Source organism: Hyaena hyaena, unplaced genomic scaffold (genome assembly GCF_003009895.1).
Source record: "Hyaena hyaena isolate Hyena2069 unplaced genomic scaffold, ASM300989v1 scaffold_100, whole genome shotgun sequence".
Classification (NCBI taxonomy): Eukaryota; Metazoa; Chordata; class Mammalia; order Carnivora; family Hyaenidae; genus Hyaena; species Hyaena hyaena.
Window position 1 is genome coordinate 1588072 of NW_024080732.1, and position 26975 is coordinate 1615046.

General features: G+C 46.8%; 1 protein-coding gene across 2 annotated transcripts in view; it reads left to right on the forward strand.

Annotated features, from left to right (window-relative positions):
• HGSNAT (heparan-alpha-glucosaminide N-acetyltransferase) overlaps positions 1-21136 on the forward strand; it is a 44637-nt gene extending 23501 nt beyond the window's left edge. For both annotated transcript variants that reach the window (XM_039235639.1, XM_039235641.1), the window contains exons 5-18: positions 602-671; positions 3942-4011; positions 4702-4811; positions 7636-7712; positions 8680-8710; positions 10089-10249; positions 11628-11743; positions 14419-14540; positions 14902-15028; positions 16675-16761; positions 18920-18997; positions 19392-19462; positions 19562-19674; positions 20620-21136. In XM_039235639.1, the coding sequence (XP_039091570.1) occupies positions 602-671; positions 3942-4011; positions 4702-4811; positions 7636-7712; positions 8680-8710; positions 10089-10249; positions 11628-11743; positions 14419-14540; positions 14902-15028; positions 16675-16761; positions 18920-18997; positions 19392-19462; positions 19562-19674; positions 20620-20801 (1415 nt within the window). In that variant the 3' untranslated portion in view covers positions 20802-21136. The remainder of the gene's footprint in view (positions 1-601; positions 672-3941; positions 4012-4701; positions 4812-7635; positions 7713-8679; positions 8711-10088; positions 10250-11627; positions 11744-14418; positions 14541-14901; positions 15029-16674; positions 16762-18919; positions 18998-19391; positions 19463-19561; positions 19675-20619) is intronic.
• The last annotated feature ends 5839 nt before the right edge of the window (positions 21137-26975 follow it).

The window sequence follows — 26975 nt, forward strand, 5'->3', positions numbered from 1 at the left end:
CTTTAGAGATACATACGGAAGATGGAAGGAGGAAATGACATGATGTCTGGGATTTGCTTAAAAGTACTATTAGCAAGGGGTGCCTCTGGGTGGCTCAGTCAGTTAAGTGTCTGACTCTTGATTGCGGCTCAGGTCATGATCTCACCATTCGTGGGATCAACCCTCCATCGGGCTCTGAGCTGACAGTGCAGCGCCTGCTCTCCCCATCTCTTTGCCCCTCCCCTACTCATGCTCTCTCTCAAAGTAAATAAATAAACTTAAATAAAAGTAGAGGGAGAGTAGCAATAGATGAAGCGAGAGTGACAATATCTTCATAATACTAGAATCTAGGTGAAGCGTATGTGTGGGCTTATTATACAAATCTCTGTTCTTTTGTAGATGTTTGGTATTTTTCACAATGAAAATTAGCACTCCCCTAACAATGAATGTTCTCTGTCGTTTATAGGAATATAGGAAAGTTAGCATAAGAATATAGGCTTTTCCTCTTACTTGTTTCCATTTTTGTTTGCATTTTTCACTTACAGATGAAATACAGTGACATGACAATTTCGATGCTTGTGATAACACTTTGGTGATACCATGTTTTCTTTGATTTTTCCAGCTGTGTGTGTCGCTTTTCTTGTTGGTGTGGCGATCGTCATTGCAGTCTCCTTTCTCAGGTTCTTAATGAGGTAAGCAGATGTTAGGGGAGGGCACATATGGGGAGAGTAGAGTATAGAAAAAGGATATTCAGGATAGTTTGACCCTTTAAGTGACTGTTTTTCTTTGATTAAATGAATGCTTATTGTGTCCTCCATGCCCAGTCCAGTCCTGGGTATCAGGGACCAATCAATGTACAGTAAGAGATGGTCACTGACTTCCGGGAAATGATAACTTTAGTCCTCCCAAATGGCTGAAAAAAACAGAAGAAGATGCTTGAGAAGTCATTATTTCCAGAAAGAATCTCACAGCCTGCTTCTGTAGTGAGCGGGAGAGGCCTGGGCTGATTTCAGGATGCGGCTGCCCCCTTGTGTTCTTTGTCCCCTCTCCGGCTCTGAGCCTCCGCCGCCCTGAGGTCCCGCATCCCGGCTCCTGCCAGCTGGGCATCTGGCACAGAGATAGAGACGGGGTGCTGGACCTCCACACCTCAGCATGGACTTGCTTTGCCCCACTTAGGACGGGGAGGCAGCTTGGCGAGGGGATTTCTTCTCCTCCATCTGCCTGGTTAATGGTGAGTCCAGTGAAAGTGAATTAGTAGACTGGAAAAATAAAAAGGAAAGAAAGCAAAATAGATCCAGTCCTGGGCACCTGGGTGGCTCAGTCGGTTTAGCATCCAACCAACTTCAGCTCAGGTCATGATCTTGTGGTTCGTGAATTTGAGCCCTGTGTCAGGCTCTGTGCTGACAGCTCGGAGCCTGGAACCTACTTCAGACTGTGTTTCCCCTGTCTGCCTGTCCCCTCCTCATGCTCTGTCTTTCTCTCTCTCTCAAAAATAAATATTAAAAATAGATCCAGGATCACCTTTCAAAGGAAAGTTCTTTCATGTTTTTAAAGAAATAAGATTGATTGAATACTCCACCGATTATGGCCTCAAGAAGGTCACAAGATTTTGTTTTAAAATTTTTTAACACTTACTCATTTTTGAGAGAGAGAGAGAGAGACAGCGTGAGGGAGGGAGGGGCAGAGAGAAAGAGGGAGACACAGAATCTGAAGCAAGCTCCAGGCTCTGAGCTGTCAGCACAGAGCCCAACGTGGGACTCGAACTCACAAACTGAAGGATCACAAGATTTTATGGGTAAGCCATATCCAAACTAGAACAGAGAAAGCCTAGTGTAAGTCGGCCAGCTCAGGGAAACCCAGGCGCTTTGGGGAGTCTGTGCAGTCTGGCCCTCTTCCCTTTGGGCATCCCAGAAATACCAGGGTCTGGAAGGGTAAAAGGACTGCTTCTTGCTCAGAAGCCTATTTTTCACTTAACTGCTTTTTGGGTACTTTCAGGAGAGGGGCTTTATTTCTTTGAATTAAGGTATTGCCTTGTCAGTCTTTTTTTTTTTTTTTTTTAATGTTTTATTTATTTCTAGGAGAGAGAGAGAGAGACAGCATGAGCAGGGGAGTGTCAGAGAGAGGGGGAGTCACAGATTGAAACAGGCTCCAGGCTCTGAGCCGGCAGTCAGCGCAGAGCCTGACGCGGGGCTCGAACCCACAAACCGCGAGATCATGACCTAAGCGAAAGTCGGACACTTAACCGACTAAGCCACCCAGGCGCCCCATGTCAGTCTTTTGATAAGATAAGATGCAGATACTGTTCCAGTTTATTACAATGTATTTATTTGGTGCTTTCAATATGAATGGGTCTGTGACTTCACTTTCTAAAGTAACTGGTTGCTGATCTTGAGCTCTAGCATGGAGGAGAAATCACACCTCACTCCACTGTGGAATTGGAATCACATATGTTCCTGCCTCTGCAGCCTTGTAGACAGAATGCTCTGCTGACACGCAAGAGTCCCTTGTCCCTTGCTTATGACTTTGCAGCGTGCCCATGGGAGTCCCAGGGTGCTTAGGTCTGTCTGAACCAGAAGACTGAGGCAGTAGTAAGAATACAGAGTCTCTCGCCTTTCATTGGGAAGACAAGGATGTACAGGAAAATTAAGGACATTTTTGGGGTACCTGGGTGGCTCAGTCGGTTAAGCCCCTGAGTTCGGCTCAGGTCATGATCTCACAGTTCGTGGGTTTGAGCCCCGCATCAGGCTCTGTGCTGACAGCTCAGAGCCTAGAGCCTGCTGCGGATTCTGGGTTTCCCTGTCTCTCCACCCCTCCCCCTCTCATGCTCTGTCTCTATCTGTCTCAAAAATAAAACATTAAAACAAAAAGTTAAAAAAAAAAGAAAATTAAGAGCATTTAAAAAATTCAAACTGTTAAATATCTTAAGTTCTCCTTTCACCCTTCCTTAGATGTCTCTGTTTTAATGTTTTTCATGTGGTTTTGATGTTACCAGTGTTGAATGAGGTAGAAAGAAGAGTAAGTTGTAGGGAGAAATGAGAAGAAATAATACGTGCACTAAATGTGTGGTTCATGTTTAGATACTGATTTGAGCAAATAAACTGGAGAAAAAAACTTATGAGACAGACATTGAACTGGCTATTTGGTGATATTAGGAATTATTGATAATATTTTAAAATGTAATAATGGAACTGTAGTACTATTTTTTGGGGTTTTTTTTATGTCTTTATTTTACTTTGAGAGACAGAGACAGAGAGTGAGCGGGGGAGGGGCAGAGAGAGAGGGAGACATAGAATTTGAAGCAGGCTCCAGGCTCTGAGCTGTCAGCACAGAGTCCGATGTGGGACTAGAACCCACAGACTGTGAGATCATGACCTAAGCTGAAGTCAGACGCCTAACCAACTGAGCCACCCAGGTTCCCCTGTAGTACTGGTTTTTTTAAAAAAGGGTCTTTAATTTGTTAAAGATCCATACTAAAATGATAAAATGATACCATGTCTGAGATTCTTTAAAATAATCAATCTTAGGCAGGAAACGGGGTAGGGGTGGGAGTCTGGATGAAGTAAGATTGACCTCCCAGAATGATACTTTAGAATATTTATTTAAAAATTTTTTTAATATTATTTTCTTAAAGTTTATTTATTTTTGAGAGACAGAGAGACAAAGCGTTAGCAGGGGAAGAGCAGAGAGAGAAGGAGACACAGAATCTGAAGCAGGCTCCAGGCCCTGAGCTGTCAGCACAGAGCCTGACGGGAGCTCAAACTCACGAACTGTGAGATCATGACCTGAGCTGAAGTCGGCCGCTTAACCAACTGAGCCACCCAGGAGCCCCTAAAATGTTTATTTAATTCTTTGACTTGTATAGAATATGAACTTCAAATTAATTTTATTTTACTGTACTATCCAATCATTTTGAAAATTCTGCCAAAGGAAATAAATTAACTGAGCTTTTTATTTATTTACAGTTTGGATGACTTTCATAATTGGATTTCTAAAGCAATAAATTCACGAGAAACTGATCGCCTAATCAATTCTGTGAGTTAATTAGAATGCATCATGTGTGGTTTGGGTCGTTTTCTAGATTTGGAATTTATAATTCTCTATTTAGTAATACCTATTGTCTGGTTTAATTAATGTTACTTATATTGTAGAAGGCCAGGCCCTGTGTTCTGTATCCTTAATAAAGAGCAAGCAGCCTTCTCTCCGACTTCTGAGAAGGGCAGGATCCTCTTCTCTTTCCTAGGGAGTCGGCATGCAAGGCATGGAGACATTTTTTCACTCTGCAGGCAGCGCCGTTGAACCAATCCAGTTAGGGAGAGGGTGTCAAGATTAAAACAAAAGGCATAATGGATGTCCACATCCATGTGAAATCTACAAATCACCGGCCTCCTGTGCTGTTTGAACTTACTATTTGTGTTAAATCCATTATGGACATTCTCTTGCCCATTTGTGGACATACTTGTAGCCTGGTGCCAGATGCACTCATGGACAGGTACCTCGTGGTCATCGATCAGCACGGGAGCTGCAGGCTTAGCAGATGGCACAGAAACCAAATAATGTGAAAAACTAAGCCTCTGGGTGGGACCTCTACAAAAGCAAATTAAAGGATTGTTCAGGATGAGTTTTAGCTCTCCATTCTGTTAATTTCTTCCCTGAAAAACAGGTCATTGACATTTACTCGCTAGCATTATGAACTGGCATGTTTCTCTCCCCGTTTTTCTGAAGGAGCTAGGGTCTCCAAGCAGGGCAGACTCGCTCGGTGGAGAAACTCAACCAGAAGCATGGCGTCCGCCCACCTCGCCTCCGCGCCTCCACTGTGTAGACACATTCAGGGGGTACGTGGGGCTCCCTTGGGACATGGTGGGCACAGGTATCCCAGGATCACATGTTTATACATAAACACACGTCTGACTTAAGGTATTTTACATATCCTCTCCCTTTAGGGTGGGCAAGACTTCTTGCTGTAAAAATAAATCAGTGGCCTCTCCCTTCTCGAAAACTGTCATGATAGCAAATGTAAGTTGCTAGAGAGGAGTCGAGGGGTACGGCCAGAACCGGTTTCCACTGGTATGTAGGTCCTGCTGAGTTAAGGTCATTCACCTGTGGGCAGGCAGCTGTACGCAGGGCCTCCACGACCATCCCCACCCGCATGTCCCGTCAGCAGCTTGACAGATGGGAGGCTGTGCCTGTCTGGAACTGAAGTGCCAGCCCTCACTGGTGTCTGTCCTGGCTTTTCCCCACCGTTAGCAGAACAGCTTGAATACGGGGCCCTTTTGGTAGCAAATCCACAGAGTCCTACAAGTTGTTTTTATTTCAGAGCTCAGGTAGAAGAGTGAGGGCCAGGACCCAGCTCTGAAAATAAAGTGTAAAACTGTATACAGAGCCATTTGCAATGACCTGGATGGGGCTAGAGAGTATGATGTTAAGTGAAATAAGCCCTTCAGAGAAACACAAATCCCATATGATTTCACCCATATGTGGAATTTAAGAAGCAATACTAATGAGCAAAGGGATTTAAAAAAAAAGAGCAAGCGAGACAAACATACTCTTAACTATAGAGAACAAACTAATGGTTACCAGAGGGGAGGAGGGGGGCGGGACGGGTGAAGTAGGTGATGGGGATTGAGGAGTGCACTTGTGATGAGCACCGGGTGTTGTATGGAAGTGTTGAATCACTGTATCGTACTCCTGAAACTAATATTACACTGTATGATAACTGGAATAAAAGTAAAACCTTAAAAAAAAAACTAATAGCTAAAAATAAATTATCTAAGTATTAGGCCTTCCATTTCTGCCCACAGAGGGCATTTATTTATTTATTTATTTAATGTTTTCTTTCTTTCTTTCTTTCTTTTTTTTTTAATCTTTTTATTTATTTCTAGGAGAGAGAGAGACAGTGTGAGCAGGGGAGGGTCAGAGAGAGAGGGAGACACAGAATCTGAAGCAGGCTCCAGGCTCTGAGCTGGCAGTCAGCACAGAGCCCGACGCGAGGCTCGAACCCACGAACCGCGAGATCATGACCTAAGCGAAAGTCGGACGCCCAACCGACTAAGCCGCCCAGGCGCCCCTGTTTTATTTATTTCTGAGAGAGAGAGAGAGAGTGTGAGCAGGGGAGGGTCAGAGAGAGAGGGAGACACAGAATCTGAAACAGGCTTCAGGCTCTGAGCTGTCAGCACAGAGTCCGACGCGGGGCTCAAACCCACGAACTGTGAGATCATGACCTGAGCTGAAGTCGGACGCTTAACCGACTTAGCCACCCAGGCACCCCTTTAAATTTTTTTTTTAATGCCACGGTGGGCTTTTAAACTCCAGTGATAACCTTATATTCTGTCCCAGCCTTCCCAGCCTCCCCAGATGCTGAGTGCTCCTGGGGTGTGTATTTGAAGCCAGGCAATAATGACAGTAATGAACATTGCTACGATTTTTTGAATTCTTACCCTGTGCCAGGCACTGTTCTTCCTTGTCATAATTTATTCAATCTCTTCACAGCCCAATTAAGTATAAACTTTTAATATGCCAGTTCTACTGGTGAAGAGATCAGGCCGCAGAGTTAGGTGATTTGGCCAAGGTCACCTGGGGACAGTGGGACAGCCAGGATTTGATTCCAGGCAGTAACCTCATTGACACACTGAAGTCTTCATTCTTCAGTATCCTGCAGAATTAGCATTGAACAGTCACATATTCGGAGTCTATTTTATCATATTCCTTTTTTTTAAAAAAAGTTTATTTTTGAGAGAGACAGAGACAGCACGAGTGGAAGGGGCAGAGAGAGTGGGGGAGAGAGAATCCCAAGCAGGCTCTGCACTGCCAGCACAGAGCCTGACTCGAGGCTCACACCCACGAAGTAGTGAGATCATGACCTGAGCTGAAACCAAGAGTCGGATGCCCAACCAACTGAGCCACCCAACCACCCCCTCTTTCTTTTGTTAATTCTATTTTGCCACTTTCGGAAATGAGATGTTCGCAGGTAGACTGGCATTTATTAAGTGCCTAGAATATGCCAGGCACTGGTTAGGCACCAGGATATACATTATTCTCCTCAGTAGTCCCAGCAGCAGGTGTGTTTTCTCTCTTACAGAGAAGCACATTGAGGTAACTGATGAGAGTCGTGCCCTCATGAGACAGGAGGGCCCCTGATTTGAGCCCTCTGCTCCGACAACTGTATGCCTCCTACTACAGTTCTTTAGCCTGAGGCATCTGAGTAATTAGTGCGAAACTGAGTGATGGGAAATGTTTGCTTCGTTTTCAAGTTACACAGTTCAGCATCAATGTAACTTTCTCTTAAGAAATCATATTGGAGTGGCTCAGTCGGTTAAGCGTCTGACTCTTGATTTTGGCTCAGGTCATGATTTCACGGTTGATTAAATGAAGCCCCATGTCTGGCTCTGTGCTGGCAGTGCAGTCTCTTCGTCTTTCTGCTCCTCCCCCACTCATGCTCTCTGTCTCTCTGAAGTTAAAAAAAAAAGTCATGTGGAAATGTGTCAACAGAAGGGCTTTGTGTAGGGCCTTAACTGCAATGATTAGAAATAATCGTTTCCTGCTCTGTAAGTGTCTTCTGTGTTGTGACTACCCCTCATGAGTAGAAGTGTATCTCTTACAGTCGGGCCATTCCTTGTCATGTGTGTAAGCCCTGAAAGTGTGCCCTTTGCTGCTTTACAGGATAGCTCTCATCCTCATGGTCTTCGTGAATTATGGAGGAGGAAGATACTGGTACTTCAAACACTCAAGTTGGAATGGTAAGGTATTCCCTTAGGGAGCACAGCTTGTGTAGAACCCCTCAGACAAGTGTGGGCAGGAGAACCTCTCGGCAGCCCCTCGGGAGCTCAGAGATGCGGCCCCACCAGCTTCCTTGGAGCGCTGAGTTCCTGCCCTTTAGATGATTCTAGTAACCCTTTTGTTCTGCTCTTGCGTAAGTGCTGCGGCCCTGCAGTGCTTCTCTGCGGCAACACGCAGATGCCCAAGGCTCTGCTGCAGGACCTCAGGCCTCTGAAGATGCTGTGAAGAGTTTAGTTGTAAATGATTTTTGTCATATTGTAGATATGCCTTTAAAAAAAATTCTTAAAAAATGTTTTTTAATGGTTACTTGGGCGGGGGGGGGGGGGTAGGAGAGATAGCACAAGCGGGAGAGAGGCAGAGAGAGAGGGAGACAAAATCTGAAGCAGGCTCCAGGCTCTGAGCTGTCAGCACAGAGCCCAACACGGGGCTTGAACCCACAAACCATGAGATCATGACCTGAGCTGAAGTCAGACGCTTAACCGACTGAGCCACCCAGGAGCCCCGGATATGCCTTTTATTCCAGCCACACGGGAGCTCTGTCTTCTAATTCTCACGGCTCTCCTCAGGGGTGCCATTGAACTCAGGTTGGTCTGCGTGGTGCTGAGTAATGGCTGTGATTTTGGCTCAGTTGCTGGTTTAAGAATGGATTTTGAGTAACACTGCTTGAAGGTGACAGACTTGTCCAAACACTGCTACTTTGGCTCTCCCATACCCAGTTATGTTCTTAGGAAGTGTCCCAGGCCTAGTGACCTGTTGCAGAGTCACCAGGGAGTTTCTGTGCCTGTTACTTCATAGCGTTTTCCTGTGAACCCTTTATGTGAGCTTACTTTCCATATATATCAGTATATAATGGTGCCAATCTAGATGTAGGATGTACTTATATTCTACAGTCCTTTACCTTACTCTTGTGCTTGTGTTTTTCTCCAGGGCTGACGGTGGCTGACCTCGTATTCCCATGGTGAGTCCAGTCATCCACGTTTTTGTTTTTTTCAGCTGATGCTGGAGCGTTTCTCTGAGACCAGCCTCGAGTTCTGGGCCACAGGCCCATGTTACTCACAGGTGTCTGCCCTCATAAGGTCCTTCTGAAAGTTGTGTTACTAGATCATTCCTATACTCGGCATAGGGCTTGCCCAAGACCTGCTTATAAAAGATGAGTGATTTCAAAGGGAACATTTTGTTAGTGTAGACATGGTATACAAGATCCTGGGATCTTGTAGTGAATCATAAATTCTGAAAATGTAGTTAAATCCCAATAATCCTGAAAATAAGTATAAAAATCATAGTTTCTGAAACAAATGTAGTGTATTGGCCTCAGGAAATTCTGATAAGGTATGTAACAGGGTAATAATAGTAATAAATTAAAATGTAAAATAATACTGAAGCGACCCACTGCATCTTGATCATCTGTGGTTTTTTCACCTTGTTAAGGGACCCTGACATTCTATACAATGGTGGAATTTGTGTCTTTGCTTGTGACTCTTGGAGCGACTTTGTTCCATCTTTAGTAAAAGGCAAAAGATTTATTCGATCTGAAGAGAAACCAGAGTATTGTTCCATCTTTAGGAGGTAGTACTGGCTATTGGTTTAGATCTTTTGGTCTCGGGGGAGTTAGGGTTCTTTTTTGAGGTGGGTTTGGGTAGGAGGAAGTTTTGTATGCCTGAAGACTGGGTAGTTATTTATGTATATTCTTGACAAGGTCCCCTACAGGAAATGTGTTTCAATTCCTGTTACTAGACAGTTTTATCCAATTGGGTGATCCCAAGAAAGGAAGCCAGGGGACAGGACACCAAGAGAGCAAACTCTCATCTTCTGTTAACCCCACACCCAATAGAAAGATTGCTATTCTGGCTTTTTTTTTTTTTCAAGGACTAGTATAGTAAAAGGAAGGAAAAGAGGTGGGTAGCTCAGAAAAAAATTAGAAAAAAATAAAGCTTCCTTTTTATTTTCAAGCAAAAGAGCGAACTTAGAAATAATTGAAATGCATTGTTTCTCAAGGACTTTGGGGGTGTGCTAGTGAATGTCGGGGTGTGTGGATTATAGCGTCTTCTTCATTATTGTCTATCTTTGACAACTAAATGGGAGTCTCTTCCTCGGAAACTGCACTCAGCCCTGAAGAAATTGTCCTTCCAGAATAGGACTTGAAGGTGCACAAACCTTATAGGCCAACAAGGTTACCTTCTGATTCCTCCTCCAGTGTTACTTCAACAGTTAGCTGCTTTAGAAAATCAGGTGTTGCTTCTTTTATGTAGTAGATTATAAAATAGTTATGATATAAGGACAAAAAAATAAAACCACCCTAGAAATGGCCACCTTTTAATAGCTGTCTTTTTTTTTAGGTTTGTATTTATTATGGGATCTTCGATTTTCCTGTCAATGACTTCCATACTGCAGCGAGGATGTTCAAAATTCAAATTGCTGGGGAAAATTGCATGGAGGAGTTTCTTGTTAATCTGTATAGGAGTGTTCATTGTGAACCCCAATTACTGCCTTGGTCCGTGTAAGTGTTTTCCCCCTCTGTTTGTATATATTCAGGTCGAAATCGGAAAACTACATATCATAATTTAAAGAAATATAATTCCTTCACCTCAGGTGCCTGCAGAACAGTTATTAGAAAAGTGTAAGCATGATTGTATAACTTTGAGCATTATTATTATTATTATTATCATCTTGGGACTTCAGACCTGAGAGGGGCTTCCAAGACCACTCAAATCCTTCAGAGTCTATCCAAAGGAAGACTCTGAGTCTCAGAGAGATTGAGGGGCTTTCAGTGGATCTTGTAAGTGCAGGGACAGAATAGAACCAGGTCCGGTCACCTGGTTCTTAGACCCTGCCCTCCTGCCTCTTTGGATTCATCAGCTTTCATAAGAAGGCTGTTGTGTGGTAGTTCAAGACTCCACCGTGGTCGTCACCTGTGTGCCCGCTGGGCTGCTGGGAAGGAATCTCTTTGTTGTTGTTTATTTTTTTTATTTTTTTATTTTTTTATGTTTTATTTATTTCTAGGAGAGAGAGAGAGAGACAGCATGAGCAGGGGAGGGTCAGAGAGAGAGGGAGTCACAGACCGAAAGAGACTCCAGGCTCTGAGCTGGCAGTCAGCACAGAGCCCGACGCGGGGCTCGAACCCACGAACCGCGAGATCATGACCTAAGCGAAAGTAGGAAGCTTAACCGACTAAGCCACCCAGGCACCCCTCTTTGTTGTTGTTTAGCAGTGTGAGCAACACGGGAAGGCTGAGGGAAGGACGCACACCCTGTGCTTGGCACCAGCGTCAGAGTCGGGGAAAGTGGTGGTTGCTGTATTCAAGGGGCTTACAGTGTCGTTGGCAAAACAGAACAGTTACCTGGACAAGAGTCAGGTGGTCCCTTCAGACCGGAAGCACATGAGGATGAAGTAGAGGTCGCTTCCATTTGGGGTCATAGGGAAAGGTGTCACATGACAGTTGATTCAGTGGATCTCCGAAAAGTGGGCCACTGCTCCCAGGAGGATCCATTGTAGGGTTCTTTCCGTGGTCACACTTCCCGTGAGGTCGTCACGTAGCCTGTAGGACAGGGAGAATCTGTTGGTGGCCTCTGCTCGTCTGCAAGTTGCTGGTGGATGCGAGGGCTGATTGAATCCATACCCGGTGTGACACAGGGCCAGGGGAGGACCCTCAGGACCCAGGTAGTCCTCGCTTGGTCCCACACCCAAGGAACACACGTGTCCTTATCCCCGTGTCCCAGCCGTGCGTTTGCGCCAAATCCCATATGTATTTCCATCTCCAAGACTTCAGAGTGTCCTTAAGTGCAGTAGAGGTGTGTGTTCCCCTTAGATAAACGTGACGTTGCCTTGGACGGGAAGAGGAGTCTGGCTAACGCTTGACCTAACTTGTGCCTCTGCAGTGTCTTGGGATAAGGTGCGGATCCCTGGTGTGCTCCAGCGGCTGGGGGTGACCTACTTTGTGGTTGCCCTGTTGGAGCTCCTCTTTGCCAAACCTGTGCCTGAAAGCTGTGCCTCGGTGAGGAAACCTACTTTTGAACATGGTGGGGGGTGGGGTGGGAGTGGGAGTTAGTCAAATGCATTGTTTTTTCCCTTCAGTTAGTTATTTTCATTTAGTCTTTACATCAATCATTTTTCTCTACTGCGGAGGAAAAACACGTAACATGAGATCTACCCTTTTAATAAATTTTTAAGTGTCCAGCGGTCAGATGCATTTTGATGGCATGAAATAATGTCACCATCATCCAGTTTGCTAGTTCAGTCATTTGGGGCATTACTGCCAGGTTTTCAGTTCCTTGTAGTACAAGATATATAGACACTCACGAAACATTTCAGTGTCTATATAGATGCTGTGAGGATTCAGCTTGGAGGAAAAATGCCAAGGTGGCGTGGGGGAGGGGCACAGTATTGTCCTTGCTAGTTAGTATTTCTATTTGTAGGAAGTATGTGAGAGTCTCATTTCTTTCATGATTGCTTTCTTTTTTTTTTAATGTTTGTTTATTTTTGAGAGAGAAAGAGAGGAGAGAGAGCAAGCGTGAGTGGAGGAGGGGCAGAGAGGGAGACCCAGAATCCAAAGCAGGCTCCAGCTCTGAGCTGTCAGCAGAGAGCCTGATTCAGGGCTCGAACCGTGTACTGTGAAATCATGATCTGAGCTGAAGTTGGAAGCTTAACCGACTGATCCACCCAGGCACCCCTTGTGATTGCTTTCTATCTCAATATAAATTGCTTATTGAGTTTACCCAGATGGCCTTTTTTTCCCCTAATAGAGGTAAAAACTGAGGAAGAAGTGTTTAAGTTCTTCCACTTGGGATCCTACATTTATAAAGCTGTATTTGTTTTCTAGCTCCTTTCTGTGTATATAACTAGCAAATTCATCACTGAACCCCACACTCTCTTGGCCTTTCCTGTAATGATTGTTTGGTTATATGTCCTTGGAGGGGATTGGATCCTTGTTCGTTCGTTCACCTGCTGTGCCCACTCTGTCGTTGTATGCGGCCCCTCTGCTGTGGCTTTTCTTTTAAAAAAAAAAACTTTTTTTTTTTTTTACATTTATTTATTTTTGAGAGACAGAGTGAGACAGAGCGTGAGCGGGGGAGGGGCAGAGAGAGAAGGAGACACAGAATCCGAAGCAGGCTCCAGGCTCTGAACTAGCTGTCAGCACAGAGCCTGACGTGGGGCTCAAACCCACGAACCGTGAGATCATGACCTGAGCCGAAATCGGACGTTTAACCGACTGAGCCACCCAGGTGCCCCAGTCTGCTATGGCTTTTCTTGAGGTGATGGGAGACTAGGCATGAATGTGGGCTTGGTTAGCCATGTGTGGGACCTCAGGTCTGTGGAGGCTCCCCCACGGCCACCACGATAGAGCGAGGGGTTGGGTATGACACCAAGAATAGTGGACTAGGGTCGCCTGGATGGCTCAGTCAGTTAGGCATCCAACTCTTGGTTTCGGCTCAGGTCGTGATCTCACAGGTTTCGTGGGTTCAAGCCCCACATCAGGTTCTGTGCTGGTGGTGTGGAGCCTGCTTAGGATTCTCCCTCTCTCTCTCTCTCTCTCTCTCTCTCTCACTCTGCCCCTTCCACACTCATACGATCTCTGTCTCTCAAAAATAAACTTTAAAAAATTAAAAAAAAAAAAAGAATAAGTGGGCTATATGCCTTCTTTCCACCAGAACAGCTTCAAAAGTTTAAATTTCACTTTACTTTTTAAGAATGTATTTTTTTTTTTTATTTTATTTATTTCTAGGAGAGAGACAGAGAGAGACAGCGTGAGCAGGGGAGGGTCAGAGAGAGAGGGAGATACAGACTCTGAAACAGGCTCCAGGCTCTGAGCTGGCAATCAGCACAGAGCCCGACGCAGGGCTCGAACCCACGAACCATGAGATCATGACCTAAGCGAAAGTCGGACGCTTAACCGACTAAGCCACCCAGGCGCCCCATTAAGAATGTATTTTTAATTGCTTTTTAAATGACTATATTGCTTTTATTGAGCTATATTTCACGTACTGTAAAAGTCACAAGTTTGAAGTGTGCAGTTCAGTGACATGTAGTGTATTGACAGAATTGGGCAGTCATCCCCACCACCCAATTCTAGAACATTTTTGTTATCCCACAAGAAACCCCGTACTCACTATCAGCCACTTGTTGTTTCCCCGAGACTCCGCCAGCCCCAGGCAACTCCTCGTCTACTTTCCATGTCTGTAGATTTACCTGTTTTTGACATTTCATATAAATGGAATTGTACAATATGTGCCTTTTTGTTTGGTGGCTTTCACTTGGCGTATTTTTCAAGTTTTTATCCATGTTGTGCCATGTTTCAGTGCTTCATTCCTTTTTACTGCTGAATAATATTCCATTTTATGAATGGAATGGGCATTTGACTTATTTACATTCTTTGGCTACTATGAATAAAGATTCTATGTGTATTTGTGTACAAGTTTTGGTGTGAACATCTGTTTTCAATTCTCTTGGGTATAAGAGTGGAATTATCCAGTGCTTTCTTTTTAACTAATGTTTTATTGTGATATTTCATAGAGAGGGGCAGCTAGACCATATAATATATATGAAATAAACATGCATGTATATATTCCATCAAGGCCAGAGAGGAATCCCATGGAATTTCCCAAATACATTTATGCATAGTTTTTCCTATTCTGCTATCTTCATATATATGTCCTTGTGCCCCTCACTCAGGAGAGAAGTTGCTTTTCCCTTCGAGACATCATCTTCAGCTGGCCCCAGTGGCTCTGCATTCTGATGCTGGAAAGCATTTGGCTGGGCTTGACATTCTTCTTGCCTGTTCCTGGATGTCCTACGTAAGTGAGCCCATGTACGTAATCCCTTTTTGCATGTCATTTTCTGCCAGCTCGGAGCTTCTGGGGTGATAGCTTGCAGATTTCCCGAGAGGAATTCTCTGTTACTCTTTCTTTTCTGAGGCATAGTGCGTATTGGGAGGGGTTGGGTGGAAGTCCAGAGGAATGTCTCTGTGAGGCTTTCTCAGGGTCAGTGTGAACGCAGGCGGGGCCGCCCACCTTAGCGCGGGGAACATGGCTGAAGGGCACATGGCGCCGCAAGGTCGCAGTGTTTGAAGCCACTTGTTGGGCTGCGACAGGTGCCAGTACATACCCTGAGCCCCTCTGAAGCACAGGTTCGTGAAGCACATGTTCTCTTTCCCAGTGGTTACCTCGGCCCTGGCGGCATTGGTGATTGGGGGAAGTATCCAAATTGTACCGGAGGAGCTGCTGGCTACATTGACCGCTTGCTTCTGGGCGATGACCACATTTACCAGCACCCTTCTTCGGCCGTGAGTGAGCCTAGCTTGCACTTGGAACTAGACAACTGGGGGGTCGGAAGTGAAGGAAAACAGAAGGGGCTGGCCAACTGGAAACCGTCCGCCTAGCAGACTGTGATGGGAACTAGTTTTTATTTGAGACGTTGGCTGATTTAGGAACTTTAATGTTCATTAAATGTGTGCGTCCGTTACTTTGGATTTGAAAGTGAGAATGCACGTGTCCAGCACGCGGCAGCCTGCCTTCTCCTGTGGCTCAGGTTGGACTTCCGGCAGCTGACTCTGAGGCCGAGGTTCGCGTACAGGGAGCTTGTCAGGCCGTCCTTTTGGGATCGCTGCCTGCCCGGGATCAAAGGGAGCAGGGACGCACACAAGGGGTTGTTGGGCCGCTCGCAGTTAGCCAGGCCTTCGTTCATCTCCTGGGGGGGCGGGGGGCCTGTGCCTGATGCTTTACACTTGTTCTGAATTGGAGTGCGGATCGGGCCCTTGTTAACCCTGGGTGTTAACCCCAGCAAGGGGGTGTGGCGCCTGGAGAGGCAGCTGTCTTCAGTCAGGGACAGAGCTGGAAAAGGGACTTGGCTGAGAGCTTTTCCGCCACTAATATTTCTACCAGCTCAGGGAACGAATGCTTTAGTGCTGAGGTGGGGTGGGGCACGGGGACATCTAGGTGACGCACTGGGGCATCCACTACACTGTGTATTTCCAAATTTCTGCAGTTTCTGCAATAACATTTGTTTTTATTAATAAAATAGTACATATATATTCACGCACACATTTAAATGTTTATTTTGAGAGACAGAGCGAGAGCAAGCATGAGCAGGGGAGCGGCAGAGAGAGAGGGAGGGAGAGAATGCCAAGTAGGCTCCGCACTGTCCGCACAGAGCCTGACGCAGGGCTGGAACTCACGAACTGTGAGATCATGACCTGAGCCAAAATCAAGAGTTAGACGCTAAACTGAATGAGCCACCCAGGCACCCCAGTACAGATATATTTTTAAATGTTATTTGCGGGGCGCCCGGGTGGCTTAGTTGGTTAAGCGTCCGGCTTTCACTCAGGTCATGATCTCGCGGTTCGTGGGTTCGAGCCCCGCGTCGGGCTCTGTGCTGACTGCCAGCTCAGAGCCTGGAGCCTCTTTCAGAGTCTGTGACTCCCTCTCTCTCTGACCCTCCCCTGCTCATGCTGTCTCTCTCTCTCTCCTAGAAATAAAAAAAAAAAAAAAAAAAACATTATAAAAAAAAATAAAAAGAAAAAAAAAATAAATGTTATTTGCCATAAGAGAAGTTAGGAAAGAACGTCTATTTGATGTTTACAGTAGGGTTGCCCAGAGGGAATAAGCCTGACAGTTACGAAGGTGTTATGCACAGCGTTGGAGGTGGGCCGGGGACCCATTGAGTTCCCGGGCACCTGAGGTTTAAGTGGCTGCTCTGGACCACGGCTCGTCCCCGTGGCTCCAAGTTCCCTTCTGGCGCCACACCCCCCACACCGCACACTTGTTAGCCAGAAGTATTCTGCCTGTAATCCCCGCAAATTGGCAGTGAATTTCTGCAGCAGAAACAAAAAACATTGAATCCTGGAGTGTCCTCAAGTCTTTGCTTAGTCTCTGAGTTATTGGTGTGCATTTCACGGTGAGTGGGCTCTGCCTTCTTTTTCTGTTTTCTTAGGTGCTTTATCACACCGAGGTGGCCTACGACCCAGAGGGAATCCTAGGGACTATCAACTCCATTGTGATGGCGTTTTTAGGAGTGCAGGTATTTGCTCATTTCATTAGGGTACATTCTTCTGACAGCTCACGATTATTGATTCATCACTAATTCAAAAACCATTTCACTAAGGAACTGGGAGCACGTCTTCTGTGGTATAATCCATTCTGCTTATATGTGACAGATGGTCAAAACTAGACATTGCTAAAACTTAGCGCATTGAAATAATTCTGTACAAGTCCTATCTGCCTCTCCAGCTTCTCATCATTTATGTGGCTGATCTTAGCAACGGAAGCCAGCACTTTGTGGGTAAAAGGTGTCCCTGCGGGAGTGTGCAGGGTGTTTGGTGCTGGTGACGTTGGGAAGCCTCTGTGTCACTTGGCACATTTCTTTCATGTACACTTTGTAGCTTTCAGGTTATGCATATGTTATGCCAAAGTCAGTAAAGGTGGTTCTTGGTTTATCTTATGTGCAATTTTGTTAAAATTCTGAACAGCCTAGACTTTTTGCCCCTAATGTTCTTCTTATTGATGTTTGAAACTATTGTTTGAGCAGAGCTGACTAGAGAAGGAAGAGCCTGTAAAACACTAATGGAATGCTCCGTGATAGTGAAAATATTCTTTATGTCCATGCGGCTTTTAACTTGAAATGTGGTATACTAGCATGACTGAGGAACTGAACTTGTCATTGAATTAAATTGTATTATTAAATTTTTAAAATGTTTACTTATTTTGATCGAGAAAGAGAGCATAGGCGGGGGGTGGGGGGAGAGAGAATTCCAAGCAGGCTCCATGCTGTTAGCTGTTAGCATGGAGCCTGATGTGGGGCTCAAACTCACGAACCATGAGATCATGACCTGAGCCAAAATCAAGTCGGATACTTAACTGACTGAGCTACCCAGGCGCCTCATGTTTTATTCTTTTTTTTTTTTTAATGTTTGTTTATTTATTTTGAGAGAGAGAGAGAGAGCACACATGAATGGGGGAGGAACAGAGAGAGAGGGAGAGAGAGAATCCCAAGCAGGCTCCATGCTGCCAGCACAGAGCCCGATGTGGGGCTTGATTCCATGAACTGTGAGATCACGACCTGATGAGCTGAAATCAAGAGTATGATGCTCAACCGACTAAGCCACCCACATTCCCCTAAATTTCATTGAATTTTAATTAATTTAAGTTTAATTTAAAATAGGCTCATGAGGCTAGTGGCTCCCAGATTGGATGGTGTAGGTCTAAAGCATATACATTTTGGTGACTTCGTATTTAGAAATAGTGCTTTATACTTATCGCTATAGCACCCTGTAGTTCACAGTGGGTACTTTTACATACATTCATTTAATGCCTGTGTTTGCTCTTGAGGTAAGTCTGTGCCCGCGGGAGCAGCTTAGGGTAGGGTTCAGAGGTTCCAGCACTTTCTAGCTGGGCAGCCTCAGGCATGTTCCCTCCTCTGTGCTCCAGTAGCACCTCTTGATGCTGTTGAGAGGATTCAACAAGCTAATCTATGTAAAATTCTAACAACTGGCATATAGAAAACATTCATAAATCTTAGCTTACTTACAAATTATTGTGAACGTTTTCTTTTGACGCTTTCAGAAGTTACTTCCTAATTTTGGGGGATTTTTATGCAAAGTCCAGATTGTATTGTTTCCAGAAATTTTCTCTACCTCTAGTTCCACGCTGTCCCCTTATGTACTATTGCCAGACTGGGCCGTCAAGCAGGCCAGTCAGAGCTAGTCCCTCGTTACTGTTTTTTTTGAGGTGGGTGGGGGTGGGAAGGGACTTTCCTCCACTCCCTCTAACCGATGGGAGAAAGCCTGTGCCTCACAGAGAAGCAAGCCCACCTGCCTATCACCTTCCTGCCCGTCCCAACCCTCTAGCCTTTGACAATTACCTGCAGCTCAGGGACACATGCCCCTTCAGCCATTTGACATGCTTCTGTACATGCTGTTCCATCCTGCCCAGATGCCCTTCCTGCTCTGCAGTCGTAGCCTCAACCTGATAGCACTTCCTGTCTGGTGTCTCCTCCCCTCCCGAGTCGTCCCCTGTGCCTCGCTGTCCAGTTGTCTAGGGCAGGGGTGACGTTCCATCCCTTTTGGAAATCCCAGCACCTAGCAGCGTGCCTGGCAGATGAGCGATTAGGGCCGTGGATGAGCATGAAATGCAGCTACACCTTAAGCAGGTCTCTGGTTTATCTGTGTTTTCCTCTCCAGGCGGGAAAAATACTCTTGTATTACAAGGGCCAGACCAAAGACATTCTGATCAGATTCACTGCCTGGTGTTGTTTTCTGGTAAGTAACCTATGCTCCTCACTGAAATCCCTTCTACACGTGTATTTCAAGGAAATAAAACGTCTAGTGGCACTGGAGAGCGGCTGTCACCACATCGCAGTAGCCACGTTCTTCACTGTAATGGAGAGAACAGTTTGGCTGTTCGTTTTATCCCTCATGTTTCCTCTCTGTCTATCAATTAATTTACCTTCAACTCAGAAGAAAATGCTTTGGAGATTTTTTTGGAGAATATCTTTAATTACGCATCTTGAAAATATTTTTCCAGTTAAAAGAAAAAAATAAAAAACACAATTTTCAGCCCTCCTTAAGCAATTAACGTATTTACCAGTTTTGAAACCGTGGTTTTTTTTGAGATAATATAAGAAACTAACAATCCCCCCCCCCTCCATTTCAGGGGCTTATTTCTATTGCTTTGACGAAAATTTCTGAAAATGACGGCTTTATTCCAATAAACAAGAATCTGTGGTAGGTATAGAAAAGCATGTCGTTTTCATGTTGGGTTGGGCCTGCTAACACATTGGGTGTGTTCCTCAGGAGGCCTGAGACCCCTTGTTCGCCTCATAGGTCCATTTCCTATGTCACCACACTGAGCTCCTTTGCCTTCTTCATCCTGCTCATCCTGTACCCCATTGTGGACGTGAAGGGACTGTGGACGGGAGCCCCATTCTTCTATCCAGGTAAGTCGCCTCTAAGCCTGGAGTCGATCATGGCGACCAAGTGGGTCAGTCCAGAGATGCCGAGCGTGCCCAGTGCTGCGGCCTCGGGCCCCTGGCCTCCGTGGCAGGTTTGCAAGATGCAGGCTGAGGGAGAAAGCAGCTGGGGCCACGCTGTCCCAGGTCTGTTCGGAAGCTGTCCGCTCATTTTATCTGTTTAGATTGTGGGGGGAGAGAGAGAGAGAGAGAGAGAGAGAGAGTGCAAGTGGGGGAGGGCCAGAGAAAGAGGGAGACACAGAAGCTGAAATAGGCTCCAGGCTCTGAGCTGTCAGCACAGAGCCCGATGCGGGGTTTGAACTCACAAACTGCAAGATCATGACCTGCGCCAAAGTCAGATGCTCAACTGAGTGAGCCACCCAGGCGCCCCTCCACTTGTTTCTTCTGGCAACGCCAAGTTATGGAGCATCAGAAACTGTTCAGGGAGTACTGCCCAGCTTCTGATGCTTCAGCACTGGGGCCGTGCTTGCCTTCTGAATATAAATCTACTACCTTACAGATTATGCACAAGAAATATCACAAGATGCATCAAGAACTAAATGGTTTCAATGCATTTCTACTTGAAGACTGTGAGATAGACCAGATCATTTCTATGACTTACTTCAGCCCGTTGATGTTTGTGATAGTTACATTTTTCTGACCTCAAGTTTTTGGTCTAGAAAATACAAGTTCATAATTCTGGCTCTCCTTGCAGATTTAGTATTCACGGATTACACTGTTAACAAATATTTCTAATTTTTGATCCAGTTTACACGTAAGTACCTAACATACACATGATGTAGTTTTGACAGTAGGCAACGGTGTAGGTATGAGCTTTTTGTTTTTTCCCCTGAACCAAAGTCACATTTCCAGAATTAAGCAGATGATCGGATGTGGCTCCGGAAAGCCTTACCTCGTGCATCTCTCCTCCAGGAATGAATTCTATCCTGGTGTACGTTGGCCACGAGGTGTTTGAGAACTACTTCCCCTTCCAGTGGAAGCTGGGGGACAACCAGTCGCACAAAGAGCATCTAACTCAGAACATAGTCGCCTCTGCGCTTTGGGTGCTCATTGCCTACATTCTCTATAAAAAGAAGGTGTTTTGGAAGATCTGACAGCTCTCACTGAGGTGTTGCCGGCAGACTCTAGCGGGCCTGGGGGGCGTGCGGAAGCAGCCTTTATTAGAGGGAGCCATCGATTACAAACTCGATGGGATGTGTATTTCCAGGTGATGGGGAAGAGGCCGATGGACTCTGGCTGCCACACGGCCATGCATCAGAACCCTGCCTGGGTATTTGGGACTTCGGTATTGGAATGGAGTTCTTTTCTTCTCCATCATCTGTGTAAATGTAGTTAGAACCTCATTCTGAGGATTTCTCATGTAACTTTCTAAGAGGGAATTCCCATGGGCGTTTTGGGTCTGTGACGGATAAAAGAATCTAAAGTCTAATTTGTATTGACCTTGTTTTCCTGCAAACGGCCTTTCCACGTGCACATGTGCCAACCAAGAATGCCATCGTTTCTGTCGCGGCGGACTGTGAGGCTAACTGAATGTGAGGTGTGGTGACGTAGCCCAATGTTTTCTGGTTAAGTGCACTTTAATGTTTCGAGAGAGTCAGAGTAGTTTCCTGTTCAGATCTGCAAGGCATCGCTGGGTCCAGAAAAAATTGCCTTTCTATCAGAAACCGTTCTCTCCTTTCCCCACCTGAAAAAGAAGTTCAGATGTAAATGTGTTATTCCCAGTCACTCTTGCTCCTCGTTCCCTACTTACGTACCTGTTTGCCTGTCTGTCTGTCTACCCACTTGTCTGTCTGTGTGTCAGGTGGTCCAGAGCAGAGTCGTGGCACAAAGAAAATACACCATCTTGCTCGTGACGCCAGTTCGGCCAGCCTTGCCGTGCGAGGTGCCCGCAAGCCCCCTGGCCTCTCAGGGCCTCGATCTCCTCATTTGTGCAATGAGGGAGAAAGTGGTGACCTCGCTGGTCCCTTCATGCTCTTAGGTGCAGTGAGGCGGGAAACATCAGTAGCTCTTCTGAAATCCTTAGGAAAATAGTTTTATTACGGAAAACTTCAAAGTAAATGATAATGAAAAGGTTTTAAAAACTTTCATTGGAGTCAGTTTTTTCAGAACGACCCTCCGCCGTGGAGGCAGGCAGCCTTCCCGCTTGGAATCCCAGCGGTGAAGACAGGCTTCTCGGCCGGAGAGCTCGCGGAGGGAAACCGCCGCCCCCGGTGCGCGGCGGGTCTGTGAGGAGCCCGCGTGAGAGGGAAGGAAAGGCGGCAGAGGTTGCACTCCGCGTGGGCCGCGCCGGTCGCCACTGCACGGACGGCTGTCCGGCTGGTGTTCCAGCTTGAACCTCTACCCCGAACCCGCAGTCCCTCTGTCACCACCCGCTGGACCCTCCGCGCGGACGCCCACCGGCACCCAGCCTCCCTTCTTCCTGCCTCTCTGCCCCCATTCAGGCTTTTCGGCTGGATTTTCCTAGCTCGTGGGTGGGTCCTTCTCTGTCTCTAAGTGTGAAACTCTGTCGCCTTCCCCCACCCCCTTACCTGCTCTACCCCCCATTTTCCATATTTAGCCATTCCCCTGTCTCCCCACTTCCTTCTGGTCTTCCATCCAAAATGCCTTCGTTCTCACTGTGGCTGCCTTGTTACTCCAGTCCAGACTCTTGTAATCGTTTTTTTTTTTTAAACTTCTTTTTTATATATTTTGAGAAAGGGAGAGACAGTGTGAGTAGGGGAGGGGCAGAGAGAGGGAGACACAATCTGAACCAGGCTCCAGGCTCCAAGTTGTCAGCACAGAGCCCTACCTGGGGCTCGAAATCACGACCTTGAGGTCATGACCTGAGCCGAAGTCGGTTGCTTAACTGACTGAGCCCCCCAGGCGCCCCTGCAATCATTTGTTAACGGGCCTCCTCCCTCACTTGTCCCTCCTGTGAAGTCATTATCCACTGCCTCCAGATTAAGCTTTATAAAGCAGAGTACAATCACCTCTTCCACAGCTTTGCCTGGCATTTCGTATAGAACCGCCCTCAGGGGAGCCCACACATCTTCCAGACACATCTTCCAGCCACCTGTCCCCCCCACCCCCCCATCCCTCCTCCTCCCACCTCAGCACTTGGCACTCTGGCCCCTGACTTTGAAGTCTCCCTGGTTTACTTTTTCCCCTTAATTGTCTCTGTGTACACTTGACCTGTAGACCCCCTACTTCTAAGGCACCTTCTCTAATCTCGTATTTCCATCCAAAAGTAGTGTTTTCTTCCTCTCATAATACTCTACTGGGATCAGTCTCATGGCATTTATCGCTTTCTGCCTTGTATGATAGTTACTTGTGTACGTGTCTCATTTCCTGCACTAGACTGTGAGCTTGTTAAGGGCAAGAATTGCGCCTTGTTCATCTGCATATTCATGGTGCAAACACAGTGCCTCGCGCTTAGCAGGCACTAAATAAACATTTATTAAAGCAAAGCAATGGTGGTGGTTTTTGTTGTATTTTAAGTGCTGACAAAACGAGTGTGTGCGGCGTGCCCCGTGAAAACGTTCGTGGAGCTGATGCGTACGCGGACTGTCACTGAGGAAGCTGCTGCTCCTGTCTCTTGCGGTGAGTCATCTGGGTGGCCACACTGTGTCATCCCAGATCTCAGCGGGCCTCTCCAGATGACGTATCCGGAAGCATTGCTCAAAGGAGGGAGTACCTCAGGCTGTATGGAACCGGAAGGACCGGGAAGTCCCGATTCAGCCTGCCTGTAAGGACAGCCTCCCTCACTAAGCCTGCGGTGGGCTGGCTCCTGCACACCTCCCTGCGCTCAGCCAGCTCACGTCCCTGTGGGGCAAGTCACAGCATGACAGCCACCCACACTCGGGGACCGTGACTCCCCAGAAGGAGAGGACATCCCCTCTGTGCCTCTCGTGACCCTGTTAGCCCCCAAGCCCTCTCCAGAAGCCTCTCGGCCTTACCCTCGTGTCTCACTGGGGAAGGGCCTCTCATCTGACTCGTGGTGCTCGCAGCGAAGGGAACTTGGACTGTCCAGCCAGGGCTACCTGGAGGAGGGGACGAGGCAGGAGAGTGGCCCGCAGGGAAGTCGGGGTGGAGCTCTTAAATCCGTGGTAAAGCCCTAAGGACTGATTTTTGACCATGGATGTAATAATTGGACGTTGCTCATTTTTTTGGACTTCTGTTACTCATTCCTATTTACAATTAAGCAAATAAATTGCTGCTCTTACGCTTTCTTGTCTTTTCACGTTGGCCGGCGAAGGGCATCTTTTATAAATGTACAGGAATCCAGTACGTATTCAAGGATGCCGGCTTAAATGAAATCGCAACATAGTCGTTTTTATTTTTCCTTTAATGTAATTCCGTTTTCCAAATAAATGGGGAGACAAATGGGCTTTGAGAAAGTTTCCCAACATATCAAACTGCTTTTCGGAAAGAGATCTCTGTCAGTTGTAAAAAACTAGGGGTGTTGTGCCCAGATCGCGATCTCCCCCAAATCCCAAGACCACCAAGGAGTCCGAGTCACGAATGCAAAAGCAAAGGGCGTTTATTCGGGCTTAAGCTCGGGCCCCCAGACCTCACCAACGCAGTGCATCCGTGCTGAGAGCCCCGAACAAAGGAGGAATAGGGTTTTTATCACAGGGCGGGGAAAGGGGCGATGGGCAGAGACTACAGTGTGACAGGACAGGGTGACGGCAGACGGTGATGCGGGTGGAGGGATTGGTGAGTTTAAAACTAAGCGGGCCAGAAAAGTGGCGGGAACGTCCGGTCCTTTCCCAACCTCCAGTAGTTTGTTCGGGCAGGGGGAAGGGAGGTTGCTTAAGCCTGCTGAGTCGCGCCTCAGAAACTTGGGCCTTTTAATTTCTGGGGCCTTCTGAAGCCTGTCATGGCGCTGGTTTGGTTCTTCACGCGTAGGTCTTTCAAAACACTAAGCAAGTCAGGGTAGGACCCGTGACCCGATTAATGCAGCTTCTGGTTTAATTTCAGCTTTTGAGATTTTTAACACACCTTTTGTCTAAACTTTGAAATTAGATGGGAAGACACATTGCTGGCGTTTGTCTTTAGCTGTGTATTTGTGTAATCTGTTTTCACCAGAGTATAGTGAGCCAACATTTTTCTCTTGGTAAGCGGCGTTTGGGGGCATTAGTTTGAAAACATCATTTCTTTTTTCAGGCTGAATGCATTTCCAGATTCAAAGTTTTTTGTTTTGTTTTTTTTTAATGTTTTTTGTTTATTTCTAGGAGAGAGAGAGAGAGAGAGAGAGAGAGAGAGAGCGTGAGCAGGGGAGGGTCAGAGAGAGAGGGAGTCACAGACTGAAACAGGCTCCAGGCTCCGGGCTGGCGGTCAGCACAGAGCCCGACGCGGGGCCCGAACCCACGAACCGCGAGATCATGACCCAAGCGAAAGTCGGACGCCCAACCGACCAAGCCACCCAGGCGCCCCACCAGATTCAAAGTTTGATGGAAACACCAGATGTTTGCCTTTTGTCATAAAATGCCTAAGAGTTCACACACCCCTTATCTGATGAGGTTTTGGGGTGATGGTGGGGGTCTGGAGCCCACGACCAGGAAAGAATTCTTGACGTCTTTGGTGCAAAAAGATGATTTTATTAAAGCACGGGGACAGGACCCTTGGGGTTAAAGAGCTGCGCTGGGGTTGTGAAGAGTGGCTCATTATATACTATGGGGGGGAAAGTACAGACAAAAGGGAAGCCTCCAGAAGGCCTTTAATATGCTAGAGGACTCCTAAGATACCTGAGGCCTTGCTGTTGGCAAGCAAAGGTTTTCCCTCGGGTAAGGCATTAACATGACAGTAGGAGGCTCCTGGAGAAACGTTCTCTTTATGTGCCTCAAATATGTGTCAATGGGCTGCAGGTGATGAGGAGATTTAATTTTACCTGCCATTTCCTTCCTGCCTTTGTTCCCCACGTCACTAGTCACTAAGGAGGGATGATGTTGGGGCTCCAGGAAACTGAGTCTGTAGGTTTCTGGAGACCAGGCCATTGATAAGATTGCCTTTTTCTTGAAATTTACCAAGGCAGTTGTAAACTGATGGGAGACTCGTGTCCTCTAAGACTGATCTCTGTGAGCCGCTTGTTCTTTCCTCTCCTTTGTCCTGGGGCAGCCAGGAGGGCCTGAGGAATGTCACACGCATCCCACCTGGCAGGAGGCCCGGGGCAGTGCGCTAGCTCACCCTCTGTCCTCAGCCCACCCCGCGCTCCCTGCTCCCTCATCGTTATCTAATTGTGTTTGTCAAAACACTGCCGTTGACAAAAGATGCCATTATCTTGCTGGCTTTCCTTTGCAGAATTCCATCCAAAATGCCGGCCGTGAGGACAGCAGGCCTCGCTCCCAGCGTGGTGAGCACGTGGCTTCCCACGGTGTCCATTACCGTTTTGGGTTCTGGTGGCATGCTGCCCTATTGGAGCTTTCTGTACAGAAATCAGTTCTGTGGCTTTCCCACCTTCCATGGCTGTTTGTTCTTGTATTTGTCGTCGTCTACAGTCATGCCCTTCTACTTCGATACGGGAGGTAGTTTTCCTTCTGATATTTGAACTCCGAAGGTGGTTTAGCTTGTAAACTGGTCCCTCAGTCCAGCCAAATCCTGCCTGCATCCACTCTGCCCAGGAGACAGCTTGTATCAGTTTGACACGTCCCAGGGGAGGCCCCGTCCCAGGTCTAAGCCCCGCTAATGAAGAACCGAGGGCGGACTTGTTAACACTACTGCAGTGGGGGCTGGTGTGAACTGAGTTTCCTGGGGGAAAAATGTTTTAGAAAAAAACTTCTAAAGGCTGGGGGAGGGGGAGCACCGAGGGAGTGACGGGTTGGTCTGTGCGACCGGCCGGCTGGATTTGAGTTGGTGCTTCTCCTGTCTTTGTGATGGGACGTGGTGGTCCAAGTGCAAAGTGCCACCTAAATGAGGCCCTTCTCCTGGATTTTACATTTCAGAGACAGCCCTGGGTCCTTAAACAGTTTTGGGTGGTAGTTTCACATCTCAAAGAGCAGAGGAAGGATTTATAATTGCCGGCTTTCCAAAAATAACTGCTCTAGGGGGGTTTTCAGAGACCTATCTGCTCATCACCGTTTTGGCTGGAACAAATTGTGTGTGTGCAGCTTTCTCAGGGAGGCATTTTAAGGAGTCTTAAATGGACTGAAGCTGCTGGAAGCCGTCTGGAGTTGTTTGGAGGGGTCCTCGTGTGCCAGAGGCCTGCAGCCTCCTCCTGGCCCCTGCCTTGTCTGCAAACTTGGTCTGAGTTTTTTACTCCATGGCCATTTCCCATGCAATTCTTCACACAG